A 21,807-nucleotide genomic window follows, 5' to 3' on the forward strand; every position below is an offset into this window, starting at 1 on the left:
ACGGAGAGACAAAGGCTTAACTTCTGTACGTTAAAACATGCAGTGGAGGCAAGGAAGCAAAGCAACCTATTATACTTATCAAAATTTGGGAGGGCAGAAAGAGGATTTTTCTTAAAATTATACAGCTCTACAGTTCTGAACTGGCTATATTTAGCTGTGGATTAATAGCAGGGTATTCAAGACTGAAGGTACCCCCAGAAAAAGATGAAATTCATTTAAACTGAGAACCGAGGCAACAAATCTAGGCTAAGCAGCTGAACGCATGGAGGATCTATCATAGTCATCTTTGTGAGAACTAAGCAATAAGAGATATAAAATATTGATTTCTGAGAAATTCGTAATAATTCTCTTTTCAACTCGCAGACAATTTTATTGGAACTTTGTCACTATTATTAAACAAAACCCAGAGTCTTTAACACGGGCAGAGGCACAAAACTATGCACTGAATAAGAAGAAAGTTAAACTGGCACTGAATATCTCAGCTCCACTTCTTAATTTCATCACCAAAACACATGGCCAGTGCCTGCACTGCCTCACAAAATGTGTGAAAAGACATTCCTCAGTTGAACATGTCCACAGAACATCATTAACTCTCCTTCTGACTCCCAGAAGAGTAGGATCTAAGCCAATAATTCTGCAGTAATTTCCTTTCCAGCCAGTACCTCTGTCTGCACTGACTTTGCCATGGACACTCCGTGTTGTTGGTGAATGTGAGTCTGGGAAAGATTTCTAGATTCAGAGGAATAATTGTAATAGCGGGTTGCCTTTTTTTTTTTTTTTTCCCCAGCTATACCTGCATTTTATGTGACTACAGAGTTTTCAAACAGCTATATCATAACAGTCTGTCGCAAGGGTATTGGGTGTTTCAGTTTGCCAGACCTGTCATAATAAATTAATTACAGGATGTTGCAGAAATGGCTGAGTTCCAGCAGCATCTTGCACAGTTTAATATAGCCCTATTTCCCCATTTCGATGTATTTGTGGTTAGATAAATCCTCAGAAAATTTACAGCTGCTACACACTAGTTTATTATACTCCCTGCCTGTGCAGGCGATATAAGTGCAACAAAAATTTGATGTCTGCTCACAGCATAGATTTTACTGATATCGCTTTACTGGTGTGGAAACATTTTTCCGCTAAAAGTGGCATCTGCAGCTTCTGCTGAGTATTTGCATTCGAACATTAGACAGTACTTGTAAACTTGCTTGCCACGCTCACACACAGTGCAAATTCATTCCCCCTGACACAGTCCTGATGAACAATTGGGTTGCTGGAGTCTCAGATGAAACGCAGAGCTATCATTTTCATTGAAGAGTGCAAGCTATAAAATATTTTTCCCATCTTTAAAGTTCCTGTGCACTAATGTATAAATTACAGCCACGATGTTGTTGCTGAGAGCCTGATCCTTGCCATCTTTGCTGGAGCTTTGTGTACTGGGGTCCAGTTACTCCCAGCAGCTTGTGGGACTGGGACTCCACGTCCACATGTCACTGCTGGAGAACAGACCCTTCGGAAGGGGAAGGCAGCGAGCAACTGGCATACAACAGACTGAACAAAGGACAAAACTCTCGACAAAACCACAGTGAGCAGAACACATCTATGCATAAAAAAAGGATCATACAATATTCCATGTTCAAAACAGCAGCTTGATGCTTGATGTGAAATTCTCATCTCTGCTTTAGCTGTTTTGTGCTCGATGAAGAGGCCGGAGCGGACTGAATCAAGGCAGAGGTGTGTATTGTGATAGGTAACAACTATAAATATGCCTTCTGAAGACCTGTGCCAGAAATTAAGAGAACCAAAGCTTCACCTATCCCAACCGCACTGCCTGGGCTTTAGTTCAGAATTAGGACAGCACCGAGCTAAAAGTTACTGGAGAGACATAGGGGAATATTCCTCATGGGTTCCAAGAGTTCATACAAAAAGCTCCTGTAAATGCCACAAAACTAAGAAGTGGTTAAATATCTTAATTTCTAAAGTCTAAAAAACACGAGTGAAGCCACCAAAGCTCTGCTCTAATGCACCATCTCACTGCCTTCTGTTCCTTCTTCTTGAGTTACAATTTCCAATTGCCACATTCTTGCAAGTCTCCCCCAGACAGCAGTTTTCTTCTGAAGTTGCTTATTTCCTTCTCTCAGACCTCCTCTTGTTTCTCTTCCTTACGTGCAGCAGTTTTGTTCCTAATGCACATATTTTATACTCCAAGCAATAAAACTCCTTGAACTAACACGGTATGTTTTTACAAGTGCAGGTGTACATCCATAAATTCATTTGCACAAAACATTCTGGATAGCCACTGGGCAGAATGCTAAGGGGAAAAACCCCACAGTACAAACCCATACGTGACTCTCCACGGCCTCCCTCCACTACTCAGAAAATACTTCCATCCCCTCCCAATATCCACATCCATAAAATAGGTTGCACTGCATACATACTAATTTCATACGTGCTAGAAAAGGATCATTAAAAAACCCCACCACTCTTTGTGTTTACCAAACAAGTGTTTTTGCTTTAGTCTGTTCCCGCCTTAAATGAAGTATTTCCTATTCACCTCAGTAATTAGAGCAGAAGGATGTAGTGAATGAAGTGCCTCATTATCAAGTGTGTATCCACAGTCCCTGCAGAATGGCTACCATGCCGGCTATTTTTCATAGCTGTCTGCTTTTGCTTGTAATGGGCCATTGTTAACCCTAAATGATCCTGACATTCAATTCTCCACCAGACAATTGGGTCCAGCCGGCAGATTTAGTTCACTAGTCAACAGAGACTTTCGGTTGTCATGTTCCTCTGTGTTCTCATTAGCCCTTGTTTGACTGTGATCCGTCCCCTACTGCCTTCTGAATTAAGTGATGCTACAAATACACTTATTGTGCTTTATGATGTCTGTTCCTCAAATTATTTTAAGGAATAAACTAAATGCAATCTGATGGCTATTGGGAAACACAGGAAAAAATGTGCCACCCCTCCTTTTCTGTTTTGTTAATTTAGGCATTGTTCTCGATGCCCTTGCCATATAATAAAAATGTAATAGGAACTGTATGTTGTAACCACACACACAAAACCTAAAAACACCAGAACAATGAAAGACTTACTATGCTGTTATCACCAAGCAGTTATAAATATCTAATATTTATGCTTTTTTAAAGAAGCTTTTATCTGCTTTGTTCCCCCAATGAACTTGCATTACCCTCTAAAAACTCCTCAGACAGACTTTTATAACTCTTGTCATGGCTCAGGGAGCAATTTAGCCAGGCACTCACATTTTAGGATACTTAATGTAGTTCAGCTGAAAAAAAAAAAAAGAGGGAAATTTTCAGCAGGCAATCTGAATCCTTCTGGAATTCTTTTACTGGAATTTACATCTGTTAAATATTTGGATGATTTTCAGCAAATGTACACAATATTCATTTTAAAGTGATTTTAAGAAATATGTAGATGGCATTAAGACAGAAACAAGAAGCATTATATAAAGTTTAAATTAAAAACTCATTTTAAAAACCATTGCTCTAATGCAAACTGTTTAAGTTTTATCCTTTCTTTTAAGTTTAAAATCCAACAGCAATGGCTGAAGAATAAAGAATCTACTAATAAAACCAAAAACTGTCTTTGCTACTCTACCACTTTAAAACTTTGTTATGAGATTTTTGACTGAGGGTTCTAATTTTAATACTAAAGGATCACTTACACCTTTTTTTTTTTAAAAATTTCAGATCTTGTTTTCATTTTCTGTTAAATGAATGAAGAAAACTCTAGTACCACAATGACATGGCATAAAGGAACAGAAGTCTCTGACCAATCCCGTAGTGGTGGTGGGGGAAATTATAAGAACATAACAAAAGCTATCACAATTACAAGAAAACATCATGAAAAGTTTATTTTCAACTCCCTGTATTTTCATGTTTGGCTCTTATCTGATTCTTTCTGCTTAATTGTTATTTGGAATCGTGCCTTGGAAGACACTGCTGCTGCCTCTCCTCTCAATTTGGAAAGTGTGGCAAAGCAGCTCTATTCAGCTGCAGAGCAGTGAACATAATTGGAGCCCTAGTTCGAAAGCATGAAAGGAGGTGCTGTGCCTTTGATTAGAACTACCATCTCTCGGTGGTGTTTATCTGAAGTGTTATTTCTGTCTCCAGTGTCCACAATGCCAAATTAACATTTTACAATGCTTTCCAATGAGCTCCCAGATCTTGGCTGCTGCTCAGCTCTCCCTGACGTGGAGTCTGATGTCGTGCTCTGCCCTTTGTTTAAATGTGACCCAGGACATTTTAAGAGACGTAAGATAGTGAGTTTTTTCGCTTTTTAAAAATCTTTAAATCCCATGCGTCACACAGAATGACGAGTTGGAATACACTGCAAAACCAAAGAGGTAAGAAGCTAGGAGCCTCGGTAGAACCAGGCAGTCCCAGGACCAAGATAATTTTGACACCACCTCTGACTGGGGAGAGATAGTAACAAGTTTCCAGTACACATACGCAAGCCCATTTAGGGGAGGACTCCTTACACATGCTCTAGGCAAAGCAAAACGAGGACTGTTGGCCAAGAACAATTACCAGTGGAGCCAAAAAAAGAGTATTTGCTGCCTTGCTTTACCCAAAAGAAACAAGTTTACACATTTTTCTGCCTTTAAAACATGTGCAGGGAAGGTATTACAATATATAGCAACTAGTCCTCTGCATCTGGGGGCATTTCACACATCAGTGCCCAACATTGTTATTCTCACTTCTTTTTTTAATGGAATCAAGAGCCCTGTCTACTAAATAAGGGCTTTCTAATTTTATGTTATTTATTGCTTCAGAGGGGGAGGAGGAAGAATTTCCTAGCAGAGTAAAAATAAACTGGACATAATCAGCCAGAAAAAATACCAACACTAACTGATGGAAAGCATTTTGTTTAATATAAAACATGAATTATTTAGCACTGAAGATAATCAGTGAAGTCATTAGTAAAAGTTCCCCATACATAAAAAAATAAATTAATGACACAGGTGAATAAGGGCTACAAGTAAAACAAACATCAAAGTTGGATATGAAAGATTTCATTCAGACAAGAGAAAGTATATTTGGCAAGACTGCTGCCAAATGCAGCCAGAAACTCCTGACAAAACTGCAATGCATCTTTATTATGTGCAGAAACCCTCACCTGAAAAATATACCTGCCTGGAATTTGCAACACTTACTTACATTAGTAAACATGAGTAGTCCCCCTGAAGAAAGTGTAGCTGCATAGGTAGTTACTCAACAATTCGCTTCAGAGATGCAAAATGCAGTCCGAGTGAGTATCTGATTTCAGGAAAATATTTTTACAAAGCTGATGCCTCCAGGTACACTGTAATTCCAAAGAACTCCTTTGGAATTTTACCATTCTGAACACTTCTCTGTTTTACTTATAAGACATAAAATGCTGATTTAATAACTTAGGTAGCAGTTGGGCTTGTTTTGCTCTAGATCACACTTTTTCACTTGATCCTCTGCTCCTAATGGATTGATCTACAGTCTATAGAAATGCCTAAGTTAAGGTGTAATCAGGTATTAAACTGGTCAAGGTTGCATTTGTCAGTGGGGTTCTCAGGAAATATGAAGGTCAGTGTCAGATTTTGCCAGACCAGTGAGAAGCTGAACATTTGAATTCTGTCAATTTTAAGGAACCCTGGGCAAAAGTCTTCCAAAACAGATTTACACCACTGGAGAGTCACAATCAGTGCCATTTTGCATATTCAAATACATTAATTTCTTTGTTGCTTGTTAATTCTAGAAGTGAGATTGCAGCTGCAGCCTTCAGTGTGCATAGTGAATACCACACCAGTATTTGGAATTATGACTATATATCACGGTGTTCAGGCTCAAAGGCAGTATTTGTCTTTCCATTTGTGCTTAAGTTTGGGCCTCTTGCTGCCTTTTTCTTCTTCAATTTCACCCCATGGGCTGTAGGTTCATTTTCAACACCATTAGCTGTAACTGATGATACAGAAGTATCGAGATCCATTAAGTTGTGCTGATTTTCTCTCTCATTCCTCTGTATCCTTTTCTTCTTTTTCTTTGCTCCTCTAGAGGAAGGTGGATATAAAAAGAGCAAAAGAAACACAAAGTTAGCCCAAATTTAGAGCTTTTTCCACTCACAGCTGATGTGTTGGAGCAATTGTCTGCTGTCCCCCTTGAGTACAATGCTGAAAAAGCTATAAAAACTACTGTTCTGCAACAGAACAAAGACAGAAAACCCATGAAGACAAAATATGAGACCACTCCACTAGTCTACTTTTTCACATATCACAGCATTGCTTTGAAGAAAACTGCTCGTGATCTTAAAAATCAAGTAGTCTTGATCAAGAGGCAACAGATGTAATTAAAAAATACAAACTGCCAGCCTCCTCCTCTCATAAAAGCCATTGCACTTTTCTTCTCCCTAAGCTCAAGCATAAATACATCCGCAATTAAAGAGATTTTCTGGCTTGTTTATTCAACAAGAATAAGACAGGCAGGCAAAGTGCATAAGATTAGTTTCTCTATTTTAATTTACCTGAACTATGACAGATTTACAGAATCAGAAATCACTCTTCAGTGTCTGTTTATGCTTATCAGACTGCATACAATCCCAAAAGCATCAAGCTCCTGTATCTTTCCCAGTTAGTACCTTAAACAAGGGAATTAGACCAGTCTGGCAGATGATGCCAGGGATTATGCAGATGTTACACCACTTTGACCACTCTTGGCAGAAGTAGTAACTTTATTTAACTAAAAATACGTAATACTTCTTTGACTGTAACCTGTCAAAGGCAGGTACTGTCTTTGTTCAAAATTTGTATTGTGCCTAGCACAAAGAGGTCATGGTTTGTGACCAGAACTCTAACGCTGGATGCTGCTGAAACATAAGCAAGTGGATGAACCAAGACTACAGAATGGAATGTGTGCAGTTTCTCAAAAAAGGTGACTGCAAGAGCATTACTGTTGGTGATACTGTCCTAATGTAATCATATTTTATAGATGAAAATGCTTACACATTAGCCTTGCTAATGGACTGATGCCTATCTGCCTATAGCCTGATTTTTTTCAAGCTAAATTGTGTATTCATGAATACATGAATTGCTGCAGCTCTAATACTGGAACAACTTAAGGAGAAGGTTTTGGAGTTTAAGATCCTCTGTGTTAGGACTCCTGGAACAACTTGAGAAGTACTGCTGCATGAGGAAACTGGGGTACAAAATCATAATTAATCAGTAATATAAGTACCAGTCTCTCAAACTGAGACTTCAGTTGGGTCTCATGTGTAATTGCTTATAAATTTATGCAGAGAGCACTACCTAGTGTAGCTTAACAAAACTGTACAATGGGAATATATCTAAGGAGATAATGTCTGTACAAATAGCATCTAATCACCAATATTCAAAGGGTGAGGTTACTACAGATTTTCAGTATAAAGCTACTCAAATTTTGAGAAGTAGTTTTCATTCCGTTATTTGAACATCAGATGTGATGATGTATCAAATCTCTGAGATACTTAGATAAAATCCTTCGTTTACTTACCATCTATTTTCGGACATTTCTCTACTTCTAGAGTCTGCAGAAGATAGCTTAACTGCTTGGCGAAGAGAAAAATCTGCTACCACCCTGGATAAAATTTGCTTTCCTATTGCAAAACTGTATTTTCCATCTAGAAATTCTGAAAGGTAGACATTTCACAAAGACTTGCCATTCACTTTCTTTTACAGCAGGTATTGTGCCCATAATGAATACTGCTCTAACAGGCACACCAGCAATCATTCATTGGAGGCTCAAAGAAAGGTAAAGAGAGTTTTGCAGGTGTTAATAGTTTCACTTCTCCATAGTGAAAGTGCGTACTTGGCAATTCTATAGCACTTGATTATTACAAAGTTTATTTACTGCATAATTCTTAGAACATACTAGCATGATATTAAGTGCATTGCCACACAAAACAGGAAAGTAACAGAATGTTTTTAGATAGAACCACTGTTTGCATACAGTTTGGAATGGATCTCAAGCCATGTTGATTCTAGATCTTAAAATAAATTTTCTCCAGTTAAGATTGCAACATCTGCATGTGTGCCATTTTTAAAGCATATTTCAAGATACATCAACTGCAGTGCACAACAAAACTACAGTTCTGTCACAGCCACTGCGGGTTCTGGTTTCAGGTACCAAGTGAGTTTTCATGAAAAATATGCAGCCATGTCTCTGAGATGTTTTATTATCTAAGCTATACCATACAGATAGCCTGTAAACAGAAATATGGAACAGTCTTTCAAACTGCGGGCATCAAAAATGCCAGAAGATCAAAAGACATTACTCAGATTTGCATTTTGATCTCTAAATATGCGGTGAAAACTGCCCTCCCCACGTCAGACAAGACGCAAGGACTGGGGAAAAATGCAGCAGAACCATAATAATGCCTAGAACGCCCTGCACATGGAAGGAAAATACTGCACTGTGTAGGACTAACATGCCTATCTTCCTCCCTTTCAAATTAGTTCTCCCCTGACAAGGTATAGCATCAAATGCTGCCTCACGGCATCTTTCACTCTCCCTCAGGTATGAATGGCTCAGAACCCTAAAACCTTGTGAATGTTGCTCTGCAGCACTGCTCTTTGCCCACAGTGGGACAGCAATAACATGAAGAATGACTTCAGACCAGCATCTCCATGGAGCTCCTGCTCTCTGTAGTTCAGGAGGAGTGAGCACATTCCAGTGACTCAGGCATGGAGGTGTCTTCTCTCACCTTTCTGAAAGACAACTGAAGTGTTTCTTCAGCATAACACTTCAGCGTGACCTCTTCAGAGGGCAGCCTTAGTTTCCATTAAAATGACTATTTCATTTTCAAAATTCTCGAGCTTCATTAAATAATTTGTGATTCCACATTTTAAATCTGTGGTCCCACATTCTTCAGTGTATGCCCTGGAAAGGTCACTCAGAATAATCGTTTCTTGAAGTTCTACTAATGGAGTTGAGTCATTACCAAATTTTTTCTACTAGCTTCTAAAATACTCTATCAACCGCCACAGTAACTGTGCTTTTAAGGCATTTCCTTCCTTAATGTACATGCTATCAGAGTAGTTATGCCCAAAATTCAACACTGAATTTGGTCAATGTGTAGTTATACAGCCTATTCCTCCTCATACACCAGGGTTAAACTTTTCACTCACAATTTATTTGCAAATCTTGATACAATTGGAGGTAAAAACTTAAGATTTAAAGGTAAGTTACCTTTACATTTATCTGCATCTACACCATATATGCACAGATTATTTACATGGGGAGGGTATGGAAAACAATCAGTGAAATAACTTGGCTTACATGACAGATACCTGTAGTGGCAGACACAGGAAGTATTTTCAGATGTATTTTTTTGAAGTATAAATGGATGTAATAGATAAAGATACTGTGGAAGCTCTTGTTCAAAATGTTGAGATCTTATCTGCTTAAGAACACTTAAAGAACACATGTATTTTAAAAAAAAGTCATCTTCTTGGTACATGACAAATTTTTGCATTTTACATTAACTAATTTTTAGAAGGTGCAAAAATAGTTTGCAGTTTGCAGCAATAAAGCCTAATACACAGCAAAGGGATGCCACAGGGTAATCACATACCCCTGAGTTCTGATTCTCACCTACGTTACAGTTCTTGCCCTTTTTCAGAGACAGTGTGTTTATGCATGTGTTTGTGTGTGTTCACATATGCAAACTGTTATTTCCTTCATGTTTCAGGTGTGAAGCACTTTTGAACGATTATGCTAAAGTTAACTTCTTGTTTTACTGCTAAAACAAAATAACCCTTCCAACAGTTCTCACAGTTTTCTAACAACAGTTGTGGAATAAACACTGTAAATTGCTTTGAGTATTTCTTGCTTACTGTGTTGCAGGTGAGTCTTTATCTGTGTCACGCTCTGAGCTAAATTTTAGGTCCCCTGACTTACTGATGACTGGTGACATCTGTAAAAGAAAGAAAAAAAATAAAGCAGGAAGGTAAAAAGAAGACAGACAATGGGGCCAACACATGTGCATAGAAAACCCACCAGCTTCCTGAATAAGGAGAGAATATACCTCGTTTGAAAAAAGAATGTCTATCAGCCGTAAAATGTTAACTCCTATGTGGTTACAAACAAGGAAACTACTCTGTTTTAAAAAAAATCCAAAAAGCTGCTTGCAAATAAAAGACAATTTTCAGGTATGTGTTGAAACGGAAGGTTATGAGTCTGCTTGAAGTCAGCTTGTGCTACTACATCAGTAGAACAGAATGCTGAAAAGTCATGTCAGTGCATAATTTCAACAAGAGAAACCTGTCTGTTTTTTAAAGCTGCATGTTTCTGTCAAAAGCTGTTCAAATCACTTCGGGTAATTTTCTAATTCAGAGTTAAAGAAACCCCAGCAACCACAAATCAAACACAAATGAATAAAAAACGCCTCCAAACCTGGAAAAATTTAAATTCGCTAATTTCCAATTAGAGGAACCCTATGTATCTCCCTCCATGAACAAACCTCTTTTAATTCTAACAGGTGTCATCCTTACTGCAAGAATTTCCATCAGGAAATGTGCATGCCCTTCCTGAGTTCATTTTCTTTGGGGACATTATTTTCTCTACCTTCTTCCACCCAGGCTGTTTGCAAGTATTTCGTAACTACCTACGTAGTTTCATTTTCCTGAAGGGCAGAAGCCAACACAAGTGCTAGGCTTTATGACTCATTCCAAATTTGCTCTTCTGGAATCAGGCATACACTACACATCCAGCTGTGAACTTCAGGGCTCCAGAGCATCACAACCAAGGAGAAAGGCCATGGAAAGCAGTGGCAGGCATGAAAGAACACGTTATATCCAAGGCAGGTATTGTGAGACTGGGGAATCCGTTCCTACGAAGACCTTGCAAAATTGGAGAAAATGTCTGGAGCCCTAAGCCAGAGGAGGAAGAAGGAGATTTAGCCCTTTCAAAAAAAACCAAGATCTTTTTTAAGGAGTGAAGGAATAGAATGGGTTTGAAACTAACTCAACCCTCAAAACTTAGCCCATATTTATGATTTTTTAAGATTGTTAGCTGAATTTCAGACTCACACTCGGCCTAAAGCAGAGCCTACTACATTGTTTCTGAATTTCTCAAATAGCCTTAGCGTTTGAAAAGATCAGACCATCCATTTCTGCCAAGCACAGAGATATTCCGTCAGCGTGTAAATAAGATGCTTAATGCTCTGCTATCAGCCTGAACTGCTCCAGGAAAGAGCCAGTTATTGACATTACTGTCTCTAAAACTTCAGTTAAAAATGAGCAGCATTAGGAAGGGAGTAGCATTCAGCAGCTCTGAAGTGCCTAACAACAATACAGCATCTGAAAAAGTAACCGCAAGGTCAACAAGAGCTTTCTGGAAGCAACAGAGAAGAAAAAAATTACAGTTCTTGACCGCATAGTCTGCCAACTAGTCATTTGATTTTGTGTGACCTCACAGGCACAGGAGTACCATGGTGCCTCCATATTTAACTTTAACAGAGAGAAAGCAAAGGGTTGCTTCACAGCAGTTCTTTTTATCACTTGAAGCATTAGCTTCAGTATTTTAAAATGGAATGAAAATACTTTGATTTCAGACTCTGAACTTCACTACGACAGATTTCAAGGCCCCAGTAAATAAAATTTAACATTCTCCTGTCAAATACTATCATCCAATGGTAATTCAGGGTAAAGTGAGGTGCAGATGAAAATTATCTTGGCATGCTCAAATGAAGACCATATTGGAACCAGAATGCATACCTCTCAAACCTCAGTCTTAGGCCTTGAACATTTTAATTACTTTCTTAAACTGTAAATGGAATTAATGAAAAAATATCTAGTCAATGTTAGTAGTTAAATGAAATTTGAGCTTTTTTGTCTTGGTCCTGCTCCCTAGTATTATTTCATTTATTATTATTTTCCTGCTGACTTAGAAGAAAGAGGATCAAGCTCCCATTGACTTACTGAACTCATATAAGCACACTGCCCACAACAACCATGCTCAAATATTAGTCATCAGAATTAGTCTGCTGAAAAAACACAGATTGCTGGATTAGTTTAGATAAAAGTCATCCTATTGGAATATAATAATGTAGCATTGGCGGGGCTAGGAAGCAAAATCTTCTACTTCACACACAAAATCCTTGTTAATACAGTAATAAACTTGAGACTAAGTCAACGGTATAAGTAAACATAAAAGAAGGAAATATAATGCCACTGATATAAAAACACAGGGGAGTGACTCTAAGTAATTAATACTTCCTTGTGGTTCCCTCCCATACACAATCATGAATTCACTTTGCTTACAGAGAAAACAAAATCTTTTTCTGAAAATCCTGTGTGAACAATGTTGAACTAGTTTTTTTACTTTTCTTTCGGAGTAAATACAGTTTTCCAAAGAACGGTATAGCAGAATTCTCTTAAGTGTCACTACAGAAGACTGACTTCTCTTATGAAAAACTAAGTTTTTTAATAGATACCAAAACACAGAAAATCGTCCTTGTTTAAAAGTTAGAAGATTAAAGTATCCACTAAATTAAAGTGGCTAACTGAATGTTCTTATGATCTGTTTTAAAAACAACTCATCACATCAGCTTTCATGTATTCAAGCACAGTGTTTCAGTAGGAGTACCAAGGAAAGAAAAGCACACAGAGACATGCAAATAGCTGCGTTCACCTGACATGGCAACTAATGAGAATTCCTAGAGTCTGTAGGGAGAGACTCCCAGTTCACCAGGTTACTGTTCAAGTGTGATAGCTTTCTTACCTCATTCTTGCAAACTCTCAAGCATGTAGCGAGGCAGCAACTAGATCTGTTTGAAGCAGATCTCCCTGCCGCTACCTTCTCTTGCCTTGTGTCCCTCTTAGCCCACTCCTTGAATTACTTTTCCCATCTCAGTCATGGGAATAAGCAGTAACAGTACTGAAGGGACAAGAAGGGTCGGGGCAGATGCAAGAAGGCAGTGCAGGAGCTGGGGCTACAAAAGGATGAAGCAGCAAGAGGAGCACTACGAATGAGTGAGCAGAGGCTGGGAAAACAGGTAGGAGGTGTTTCATAGAATGCATTGGGCTGGAAGGGGCCTTTAAAGGTCATCTAGTCCAACCCCCTTGCAGTGAGCAGGGACATCTTTAACCAGATCAGGTTGCTCAGAGCCCCATCAAGCCTGAACTTGAATGTCTCCAGGGATGGGGCTCCACCACCTCTCTGGGCAACCTGTATTTCTTTGGCTAAGGAGGTAGCGGTAACACTTAGACACTGACAATGTATCAAGGACATGCTAATATAAGGAGCAAGCCAGAGTATGCAGGGGCTGAAGGGGCCATTGATCTCTTCTTTCGCTGTTTCTAAACCTCTTGATCACTTGTTATGTGTGGCCAGATCTCACAGGAAGCTCCAAACAGCTCTGTGCTATTGTCACTGTGCTTGTGCTAAGATTCGGCAAACTTGGCGTTATAACACATGCTGTGTTAGCTAACGAATTAACTTAGATTGCAGAGCTTAAACATTAATGCAGAATTATTAGGGCTGTGTTTGCTTTACAGAAAAAAATGTCTCAGGTAATTATGAGTATCTTTTCTGTTCACAAGAACAAGTACTGAACATAGTACAAAATATGAGCTCCTTTGTACAAGTGTGCTACTGACGGTGTTCATTTCATTGTCATGTTCTAATTTTCCACCCTTTGAAAGATATAGTCCACCAGAAGAGGAGAACATCAGTTTGTATCAACTGTAGAAGCTTAGATCTGAAGTTTCTTTTGCTTTGTTTACTATCATAAAAAAATGTAATAAAATATATATTTGCCCTTTCTAGAAGACTTGCTTGCTTTAGAGCTCATTTTTTGGTATGTAACATTGTCTCAGTGTTGCCATATAAGAAGTAACCAAGGTAAAAAAAAAATTAAAGGCCAAATACATAAAAGCTCATCAGCTCCTGATGCTGTTGTAGAATCCACAGCAGTAAGTCAAGCACTAAACCCTCTCTCTGTAACTTGTGGAAACAATCAGATGTTTCAGAACAGACTTCCTAGTAAAACCTGAAGCAGAGGGCAGCTAAAGGGAGTACTAGAGACAAAGTTTCATCCCAAATCTACACCTTTGGTAGTGCTTTTCTCTAGGCTGTGTAGAGCCCTCTCTAAGATGGTCTGCAGGGGTCCTTTGGCAGACTAAGAGGCAGACGGATAGAATGGAGTGGTGCAGGCAATCTATTTAGGTGATTCAAGCCATGAATGTAAATGTGCTTGCTCTGTAGCCTACAGAACTTGATCTAATTAAAGATTCATTGGATCACCGATAGCAAGAACGGACACGTCTCTGTGTCTTTTCAGACTAGTCTTTAGGATGTTAAACTCTGATTAAGTTTGCATTTTGTTTCTATTACAGATTCCATGGAGAAAAGATTTATAGCAATGTATTTAACTCTCCAGAACCACATCCGTGTCTCCTGTGAAGGGCTTGTGGAGTCTCCTTCTCTGGAGACATTCAAAACTTGCCTGGACACGTTCCTGTGTGACCTACTTTAGATGATCCTGTTCTGGCAGGGGGGTTGGACTAGATGATCTCTCCAGGTCCTTTTCAACCCCTGACATTCTATGCAGTCAAGTTAGGGAGAAATGCTGTGACACCACACCACACTCATAATTTTCTTTCCTGCTGTTCTGTACTCCTCTACACATTTTCCGAGGAAATGAACAACTGGAAGGGAGGGAGCTTTGCTAGTAGAATTACATATTTCTTCCGCCATGACTTTCCTATTCAGAATACAATTAACTTACAAGTGTTTTCTTCTCTCTCTAGTGTCTTTAAAGAACAGGCCTAGCTAAATTAGATTACCCATATTGCAACTCTAGTGTCTAACAGTTTTAATTTAGTTGTGAGTATCGAGCAGTATACAACAGACATTGGCAGGAATTTCTAACTTTCCCTTACAAAAAAACTAGGACTAAGCCCACACTCCACCCATGAGTGCTTGAGCCACAGGTAGAGAGGACTTCGCCTTGTCTAGTCTTTGAAACATCGAAACTCAGCCTGTTCAGGGCTAGAAGAGACCACCAGAAAATCCAGTGGATGAAAAGTGCTGTCATGGCTTAACATTGACAAATACCACATCTCAGAAATCAAATCAACTAAACGATTATTAGAGGGACAAGAAAAGAGGAGGCAGAGTGGAGGTGATACCTCAGACTGAAGCACTATGGTTTAGGAAAGCTGCTTCAGTCTTGAAGTCTTGGCCTCTGGGAATTTATCTGTGGTTACAACTTTGCATTAAAATTTGCATAAAAATAGTTCAATCCTGTTCAGAACGAGGCTATGAGGACTCAAGGAGAAAATCGTGGTGAAGAGAGAAATTATCTTGTTCTTATTATTACAGTCTTAATATTATACGCGTTCCTCAATAGTAATTTTGGTTCTGCTCAATCTGATTCTTCCTATCTTTAAACAGACCAGTCACTTACAGCAAATTACTATGGATGTTATTTCATCTTTTCTTTTTTCCCAGTAGATATTAATTTGCTTATAAACCAGATACCTTTTATTTCAGTGACTCGCATAATACTGCTGACACAGTCCTAAACACTTTTTGAGACAGAACACATTAGGAACCACAGAGGTGGTTTTGGAGTTGAGAAAGAAACAGCTACAAGCTTACGAATAAAATAGCACCACATGAGCTTAAGAGAAAGTAATTCAATTTGAACAGTACAAACTGTATTTTAAAGAAGAAACAGAATACCTAATAGAAAACTGCAGAACTGAAAAACTGAAATATGCTAACATTGGGTAATGCTTAAGAAAAACGGTCCATTCCTTGTAAATGGTACCATAGTAACATTTCCTTCAGAAAAAGGCCTTCTTCAAGAATAATCAAATTACTACTTCCAAAGCAGGACTTGCAAAGGTGTATCTACTTTATAATACCTATTCAACAGTTTATGTGGAAGACCACACAGCAGCTTTGCAGACTGATTCCAGAAAAGCATAGTTTTTTCAGCCCAGATATCAATGCCTTTAAAAAAAAAAAAAGGTCGATAATCATATTAGGAATGAATGAAGCCCAGAATTATAAACTTCACTATAATACATTCTAATTAAATTGGATATCACATTTTTGGGGCTTTGCAACCTCTCTGAACCTTGAAAATAAACACACTTCATGATGTGGTTGAAGTCTTCATCTCTATTCACTGCAAGAGTTCCACCGTAGTAATTTTTTAATGCTTCCCTTGTTAACGTTATCTCATCTTCCTAGTCCTTCCTCTTCCTAAAAGATAATCAGTCACTTAAGGGTTCCCCAGTACTCTGAAGAAAGGCACCATATTAAGGGAGAAAACAGGAAGAGCACAAACTATATTAAAGTTTTTGATGAAATTAAGAGAAAAATTTTCAGTTAGAAATTCTGGAAATATTTTTGAGCAAGTTTTCTATGCTTTTTAAATTTTCAGACCTAATAAATAAATTTCGAGCCCACAAAAACTCAAAATAGCTCAAGCCCAGGGGAAAAGCATCAATTACTTGCCAGGTTAGCTTCAGACGCACTAGGCTAAGTATTCAGAAAGTCTGACAACAACCTACTCTAGGGAAGGAAGAGTGAGAACATGAATTATTTAAGTGAATACTGATAATCCTAAACTTGGTTAAACATACAGGCTATCACGTTTTTATGATACCTGGGTAGATTATCCAAATTGTGTAGTAATAATATAGTTCTTGAAAGTTACTCTTTTAATGCTTATGAAATTATTTTATATCTTAATATAATTTTTCAAAGATAAATATACTAGAAAGAATATTTTTAATGGAGATTTTAAATTACTATTTTGCTTTTGTCCATCACTACTCCCACATAATGTAGACTTGAGCAGGTAACATTCAGAATGCAACTAGATGCATTTTATGTAGCGAGTGGTACGACATCTTAAATTATTAAACATATTCACAAGATTTTATAGATAGTAGAACATTTCTGGCCAAAAAACCCCCGCTCTATTGACTTGGAAATGTCTCTGATTTGCAAAAATTTTGCAAACCCTCAGTTTTGGTTTCTAACAGAACTCTATCTGAACTCCTATCTTTTCTGCCTTCATCTTCAAGAACCTGAAAACAGCGCCTTTACTGAAGCAGCCAGACGACAGGTCTGTCTCTATTTCTTGGGATTCTTCGTCAGCGCAGTGAGAACTTCACTCCATGAAATCTCTATTGGCAGTTTAGATGTATGTTGTAATTAAAGATGATTATGACCTAATTTTGTGGCTCACAAGTTAAGTAACTCATAAGGCAGGAAAACAAGGTTTGCATAAAATTATTATGCTATGAATGCAAAACTGATGGTAAAAAGCATTTTGAAAGCAAGTTCTTTGAACTACAACCTTTTTTTAATTATTTGCAAAGATTAATATTGGATCTTGAGTATTACATCTTCTTCTAATGTTAATGATTCCATTTTATTCAGTCATCATTACATTCTGACGATTAGCTAGATATGCGTCTATAATATCTGCAGTTGGAAAACTATTTTTAATTAGACTATCTGATATTCTCAGTAATTAAAACCATAGTAGTAGTCTTCATTTTAAGTGCCCTATTTAGTCTTGTATGGCAGCAAAATCTCATGAGTAACTGGTATGATGATTTGCACAATAACTGTGTTTTTCAGTCTAACAGAGCTAAATATTTAAGTATTCCTCAAAGAAAATGCCAGAAAGAACAACAGATATAGCAGACTTGGATATAACTAAGTATTTGGGAAAATACTTATACTAACTTATACTAACACTTATAACTGAGTATTTGGGAAAATATGCTTGTGGCCAAAAACCAAACACAACAAAAAAATTCAGTTGCTTGTGGTAACATCCTGAGTAACAACTATTTAATAAGAATTTTTGGATTAAAGAAAAAGTTTAATTTACTGTCAAAGTAAAAAAACCCAACCCCACAGGGTATTACAAAATAATGATTTTTCTTATTTCCCATGTAAAACAAAGTGGCTTTCCTTTCATCAGCTCTTATAGTGAAAAAATATGAAAGGAATAGGAAGACAAGTTGCTGTGTCACTGCTGCAACACAGGAACTGCCATAACCGATGAGCCCCCTCAGTGGTCGTCTTAGCAGTTTTGTCTCAAAGCATCTGCTATTGCCTAAAGCCGAAGTACTGCAGAATTTTCCTTCATGATGACAAACAGCTGAAGAACAACTTTTTTCTTCAATAGAGCTTTTCTAAAACTATTACACTTCAAGGCATTGCAGATCCTAGACAGAAATTTGATTCATCATTTGATTCAACTTGCTTATGTAACTTGAAATACTACTACTACTACTAATAAAAAAAGTCAGCCAGATTTGTGTTGCTCAGTCATTTAGATGCTTTTTGAACCTCAGCCATTACCACACTATAAAATGTGTTTTTAAAAAAATAATCCCTGCGTGCACACTTTTAATAGTGTCTTGTAGTAGCAAGGTTCACCAGGTTAACTAAGCATGGCATAAACAAAAATTTCCTTCTACCGCTATTAGATGTGTTCCATTCCAGCTTTATGTTCCCTGATCTTGTTTAACAGCAGAAGGGGAAAAAAAAGAGAAAAGATGGAAGTTCATCCAATTCACTTCTCTACATCATGTACTATTTTCTACACTCTCTTCACCACTCATTCTTTGGTAGTTTAATCTGGTAAGTACATCCTCTTCTACCATTTTTTCCATGACTTGTAAATGATTCGTTACTTTTCTCTGGAATCTTTATGACTTTGTAGTGTCCTTGGATGCTGTTCAAGATAAAAAGTAACATATGTGCTTGGGTTTGGACTGTTACTGTACACTTTTTTCATTTCATCTTTTGAATATCTGTATGTACTACACAGACTAGTACAAAGTTCCAACTAATAAATATGCAGTCCATTTAATTCAAAGTGCCAGTAGAATCAAAGTAAAGAACATTTTGATGAAATATTACTAAAACTGAGTGTTACAAAAACTATTGTTAGATAAACATGCCAAACATACAGAAAATACAACGAATCAAACTAATCAAAAGTCACTTCTCACAAAGTTGAATAATAAATATTGTTTGTAAATGTTTTGTTAGTAACACTAGTTAGTATAAAAGCATTTGGATCCAGTAAATCAACTAGATTCCTACTAGATTAAAATACAAAAGAAAAGCGGATAAAAATTATCAAGTCTTCAATGACAATAAATATCTTGGCACTTCTCCATTTTCTAGTCTGTGTATGAGTGAAACTGTGTGAGTATAGCAACATATTCCCCTGGGATATCCTCCTTGCCTCCAGCAATATAGACAACAGATGAAAAAAATCTTCTTTCCAGTAATGTTGTAATTTTTCCTATATTTGTTCCAGTCTTTCTGTATCTGGAAGTAATGCACCCTTGTTTTTCCTGAACAATGGTTTGGATACGAGTTTCTCAGCTACAGAGTGGTAAAAGATATTTCAGATTAATTAATACTACTTAGTGTACTGATTGATTCTGTTATTCAAGTATGGTTCAAGCACAGTTAGAAACAAAACACTTAGTAATTCAATTTATAGCAGTTGGTTTCAACAAGGCAGCTGGTTTCAACATGACTGCCAAGCGAGTAATCTGTACTCAATAATTTATTAAATTCTATCTCTTTATATTCACCTATTAAAAACAAAAGCTACACAAAAAGGCTAAGAGAAGTAGCTTTGAGTATTTTAACCTTGACTATCACAATATATATTTTACAGCAAAGATGAAATATACCATCTAAAAAAAGAAAATATCGTAACTACACAACACAGCATACATTTTGAGTCTTGCAAATCAGACACAAAATATTAGACTCAATTTTAGAAAAGTACATGGAAAAGTCAGGTCATTTGGAAGAAATACGAACAAAAGTCACTTTTAAAGTAGTTACGTTTGTACCATTTAACTAAATAATTAGCTGTGGAAAGAGCACTTAAGAAGGATAAAAATATTTTGGAATACAAAAATTCTTAAATTCTAACAGTTATTGAACTAATTTCTACCACTTTATTTTTTCCCCACTTACAAAGTATCCCATGTTTTAAGACAATCATTGGTCTCCCTTCACAGAAGGGGAACATAAGCTAGACAAAGTTTCTAATCTCTATCTGAAGAAGTGAGAGTCACTTGGCCTGCTCTGTACCTAGCAGTAACTCTAAAGATCTGAAAAAAATAAAATAAAAATCAAACCCCTATCTCTTCCTTGAATAAAAACTGGCAGCTGTTTCTGTGTTCCTCTGTGCATACCATATTATGACTGCTGACTAAAAGTCCCAGAAACAGGAATTCTTCTGTGTACAGTATAATGATATGTAAACAACATAATGCCATATACAATAGAAACTAAATATAAGTATATGCTGGGAGCAGAGAGGTATCAGATATAGCCAAGGCTATATACATTGTATATCTTTAATTAGGATATTATTATATGGACTGAATACTCTCAAGAGAAAAACATTAAAGCTTTTTCCTACGAAATCTGACAGGTAAGGAAATTTCATTGCACAAAATGCGAAGATCCTGTGGGCAGCGCATATTCCAAGAATGAAAGTATGTCAGGTTTCATGAGAATTCCACGTTGTTTCTTCAACCATTATTTAGATCAAGTAGCTGCAAGAGATACTTTTGTCAACCTTGAAGTCAATGGGAGATTTGCTACTCATTACAAAGGTGCAAAAGTAGGCAGAATATTTAACTGGCACAAGATGGAACAGCTGGTTCCACAAGAGATAAATGTTAGACATCTGAAAATCTACCTATTTCCCTGGAATGAGGTCTACACATAAGACATATTTCCAAAACAGGAAGGAAAATTAATACTGTATACTGGCACACAAAAGACATATGCCACCACTACTTACAGAATCCTTCCATCTCAAATTAGTACCTTATGTGGTGTTGGAAAACCTTCCTCTGATTCTGTTGGTCCTTCAGGCAGGAGAGGAGCAGAATCTGGTACTAATCCTGAAGGCTGTTCTTCATATTCTTCTGAAAACAGGATCCATAATTCACCATTAAGGAAGTCATGAAAAAATTATTAAAGTATCTATTTTATGTGAACCATGACATTAGAATGTAGCCAAAAGCGGGATGTGAACTGAAACGTGAAAAATGCTTAAAGCCAAACTGTATAAGAATTTATCGAAATTTATCCATTAACTTTTAGTTATATTAGCAAGCTTAGATTTAAATTTGATTTTTATATAGGTAATTTATATAAGTAATTGTGTAAAAAAAAGCCAATCAAACATTTACTTCACTTAGAACAAAGTTCATACTGGCAGCAAGGCGGCTGATACTGAACGAAAGTATCGTATGCTTTTCTTTTCCTTCAATAATAAGGTGGCCACTAACTGAAATAACAAATTATATACCAGGTTTTGGGGTTTTCTTTACACAGTTGGACAACCGCCTCAAAATTTTGTTCTGTGTTTTTTTACCAGGCCATTGCTGAAGACTTTTCAGACAGACTGCTCTTGGGCTTCTTTTGCAAAGAAGAAAGGAAGGAGAAAATGTACAGGATGTCCAAGGGGAGGACAAAGGAGAAGAGCAGTACTTATGTTAATTTTAATTACCATCATCAGGTTAGCACAATGCCATGTTCAAGGTGTTTTTAGGAGAAAGGAATACATTTTAGACTTCACTTGAAAGAATGAGGAACTAGAAAATGGAGGAAAACATCTTGAGGAATGTTGGCTAAAGATTTGTAAACGCCAGTGTAACAGATAATTTGATAGCTTAGGAATGCAAATTTCTTGTAGCATGAAACCACACACTATGTCCACAAGCTGAATGCTCACAATTGTCAGGACACTGAG

General features: G+C 37.3%; 1 protein-coding gene across 1 annotated transcript in view; it reads right to left on the bottom strand.

The window, feature by feature from the left end:
• Positions 1-5,817: 5,817 nt before the first annotated feature.
• Positions 5,818-21,807, bottom strand: part of AHI1 (Abelson helper integration site 1) — a 90,883-nt gene continuing 74,893 nt past the window's right edge. Inside the window, exons 22-24 of the mRNA XM_009865370.1 lie at positions 20,877-20,977; positions 9,860-9,939; positions 5,818-6,043 (exon numbers count right to left, since the gene is read on the bottom strand). Coding sequence (XP_009863672.1) covers positions 5,818-6,043; positions 9,860-9,939; positions 20,877-20,977 — 407 coding nt within the window. The remainder of the gene's footprint in view (positions 6,044-9,859; positions 9,940-20,876; positions 20,978-21,807) is intronic.

This window comes from Apaloderma vittatum, unplaced genomic scaffold (genome assembly GCF_000703405.1).
Source record: "Apaloderma vittatum isolate BGI_N311 unplaced genomic scaffold, ASM70340v1 scaffold13072, whole genome shotgun sequence".
NCBI classification, from domain to species: domain Eukaryota; kingdom Metazoa; phylum Chordata; class Aves; order Trogoniformes; family Trogonidae; genus Apaloderma; species Apaloderma vittatum.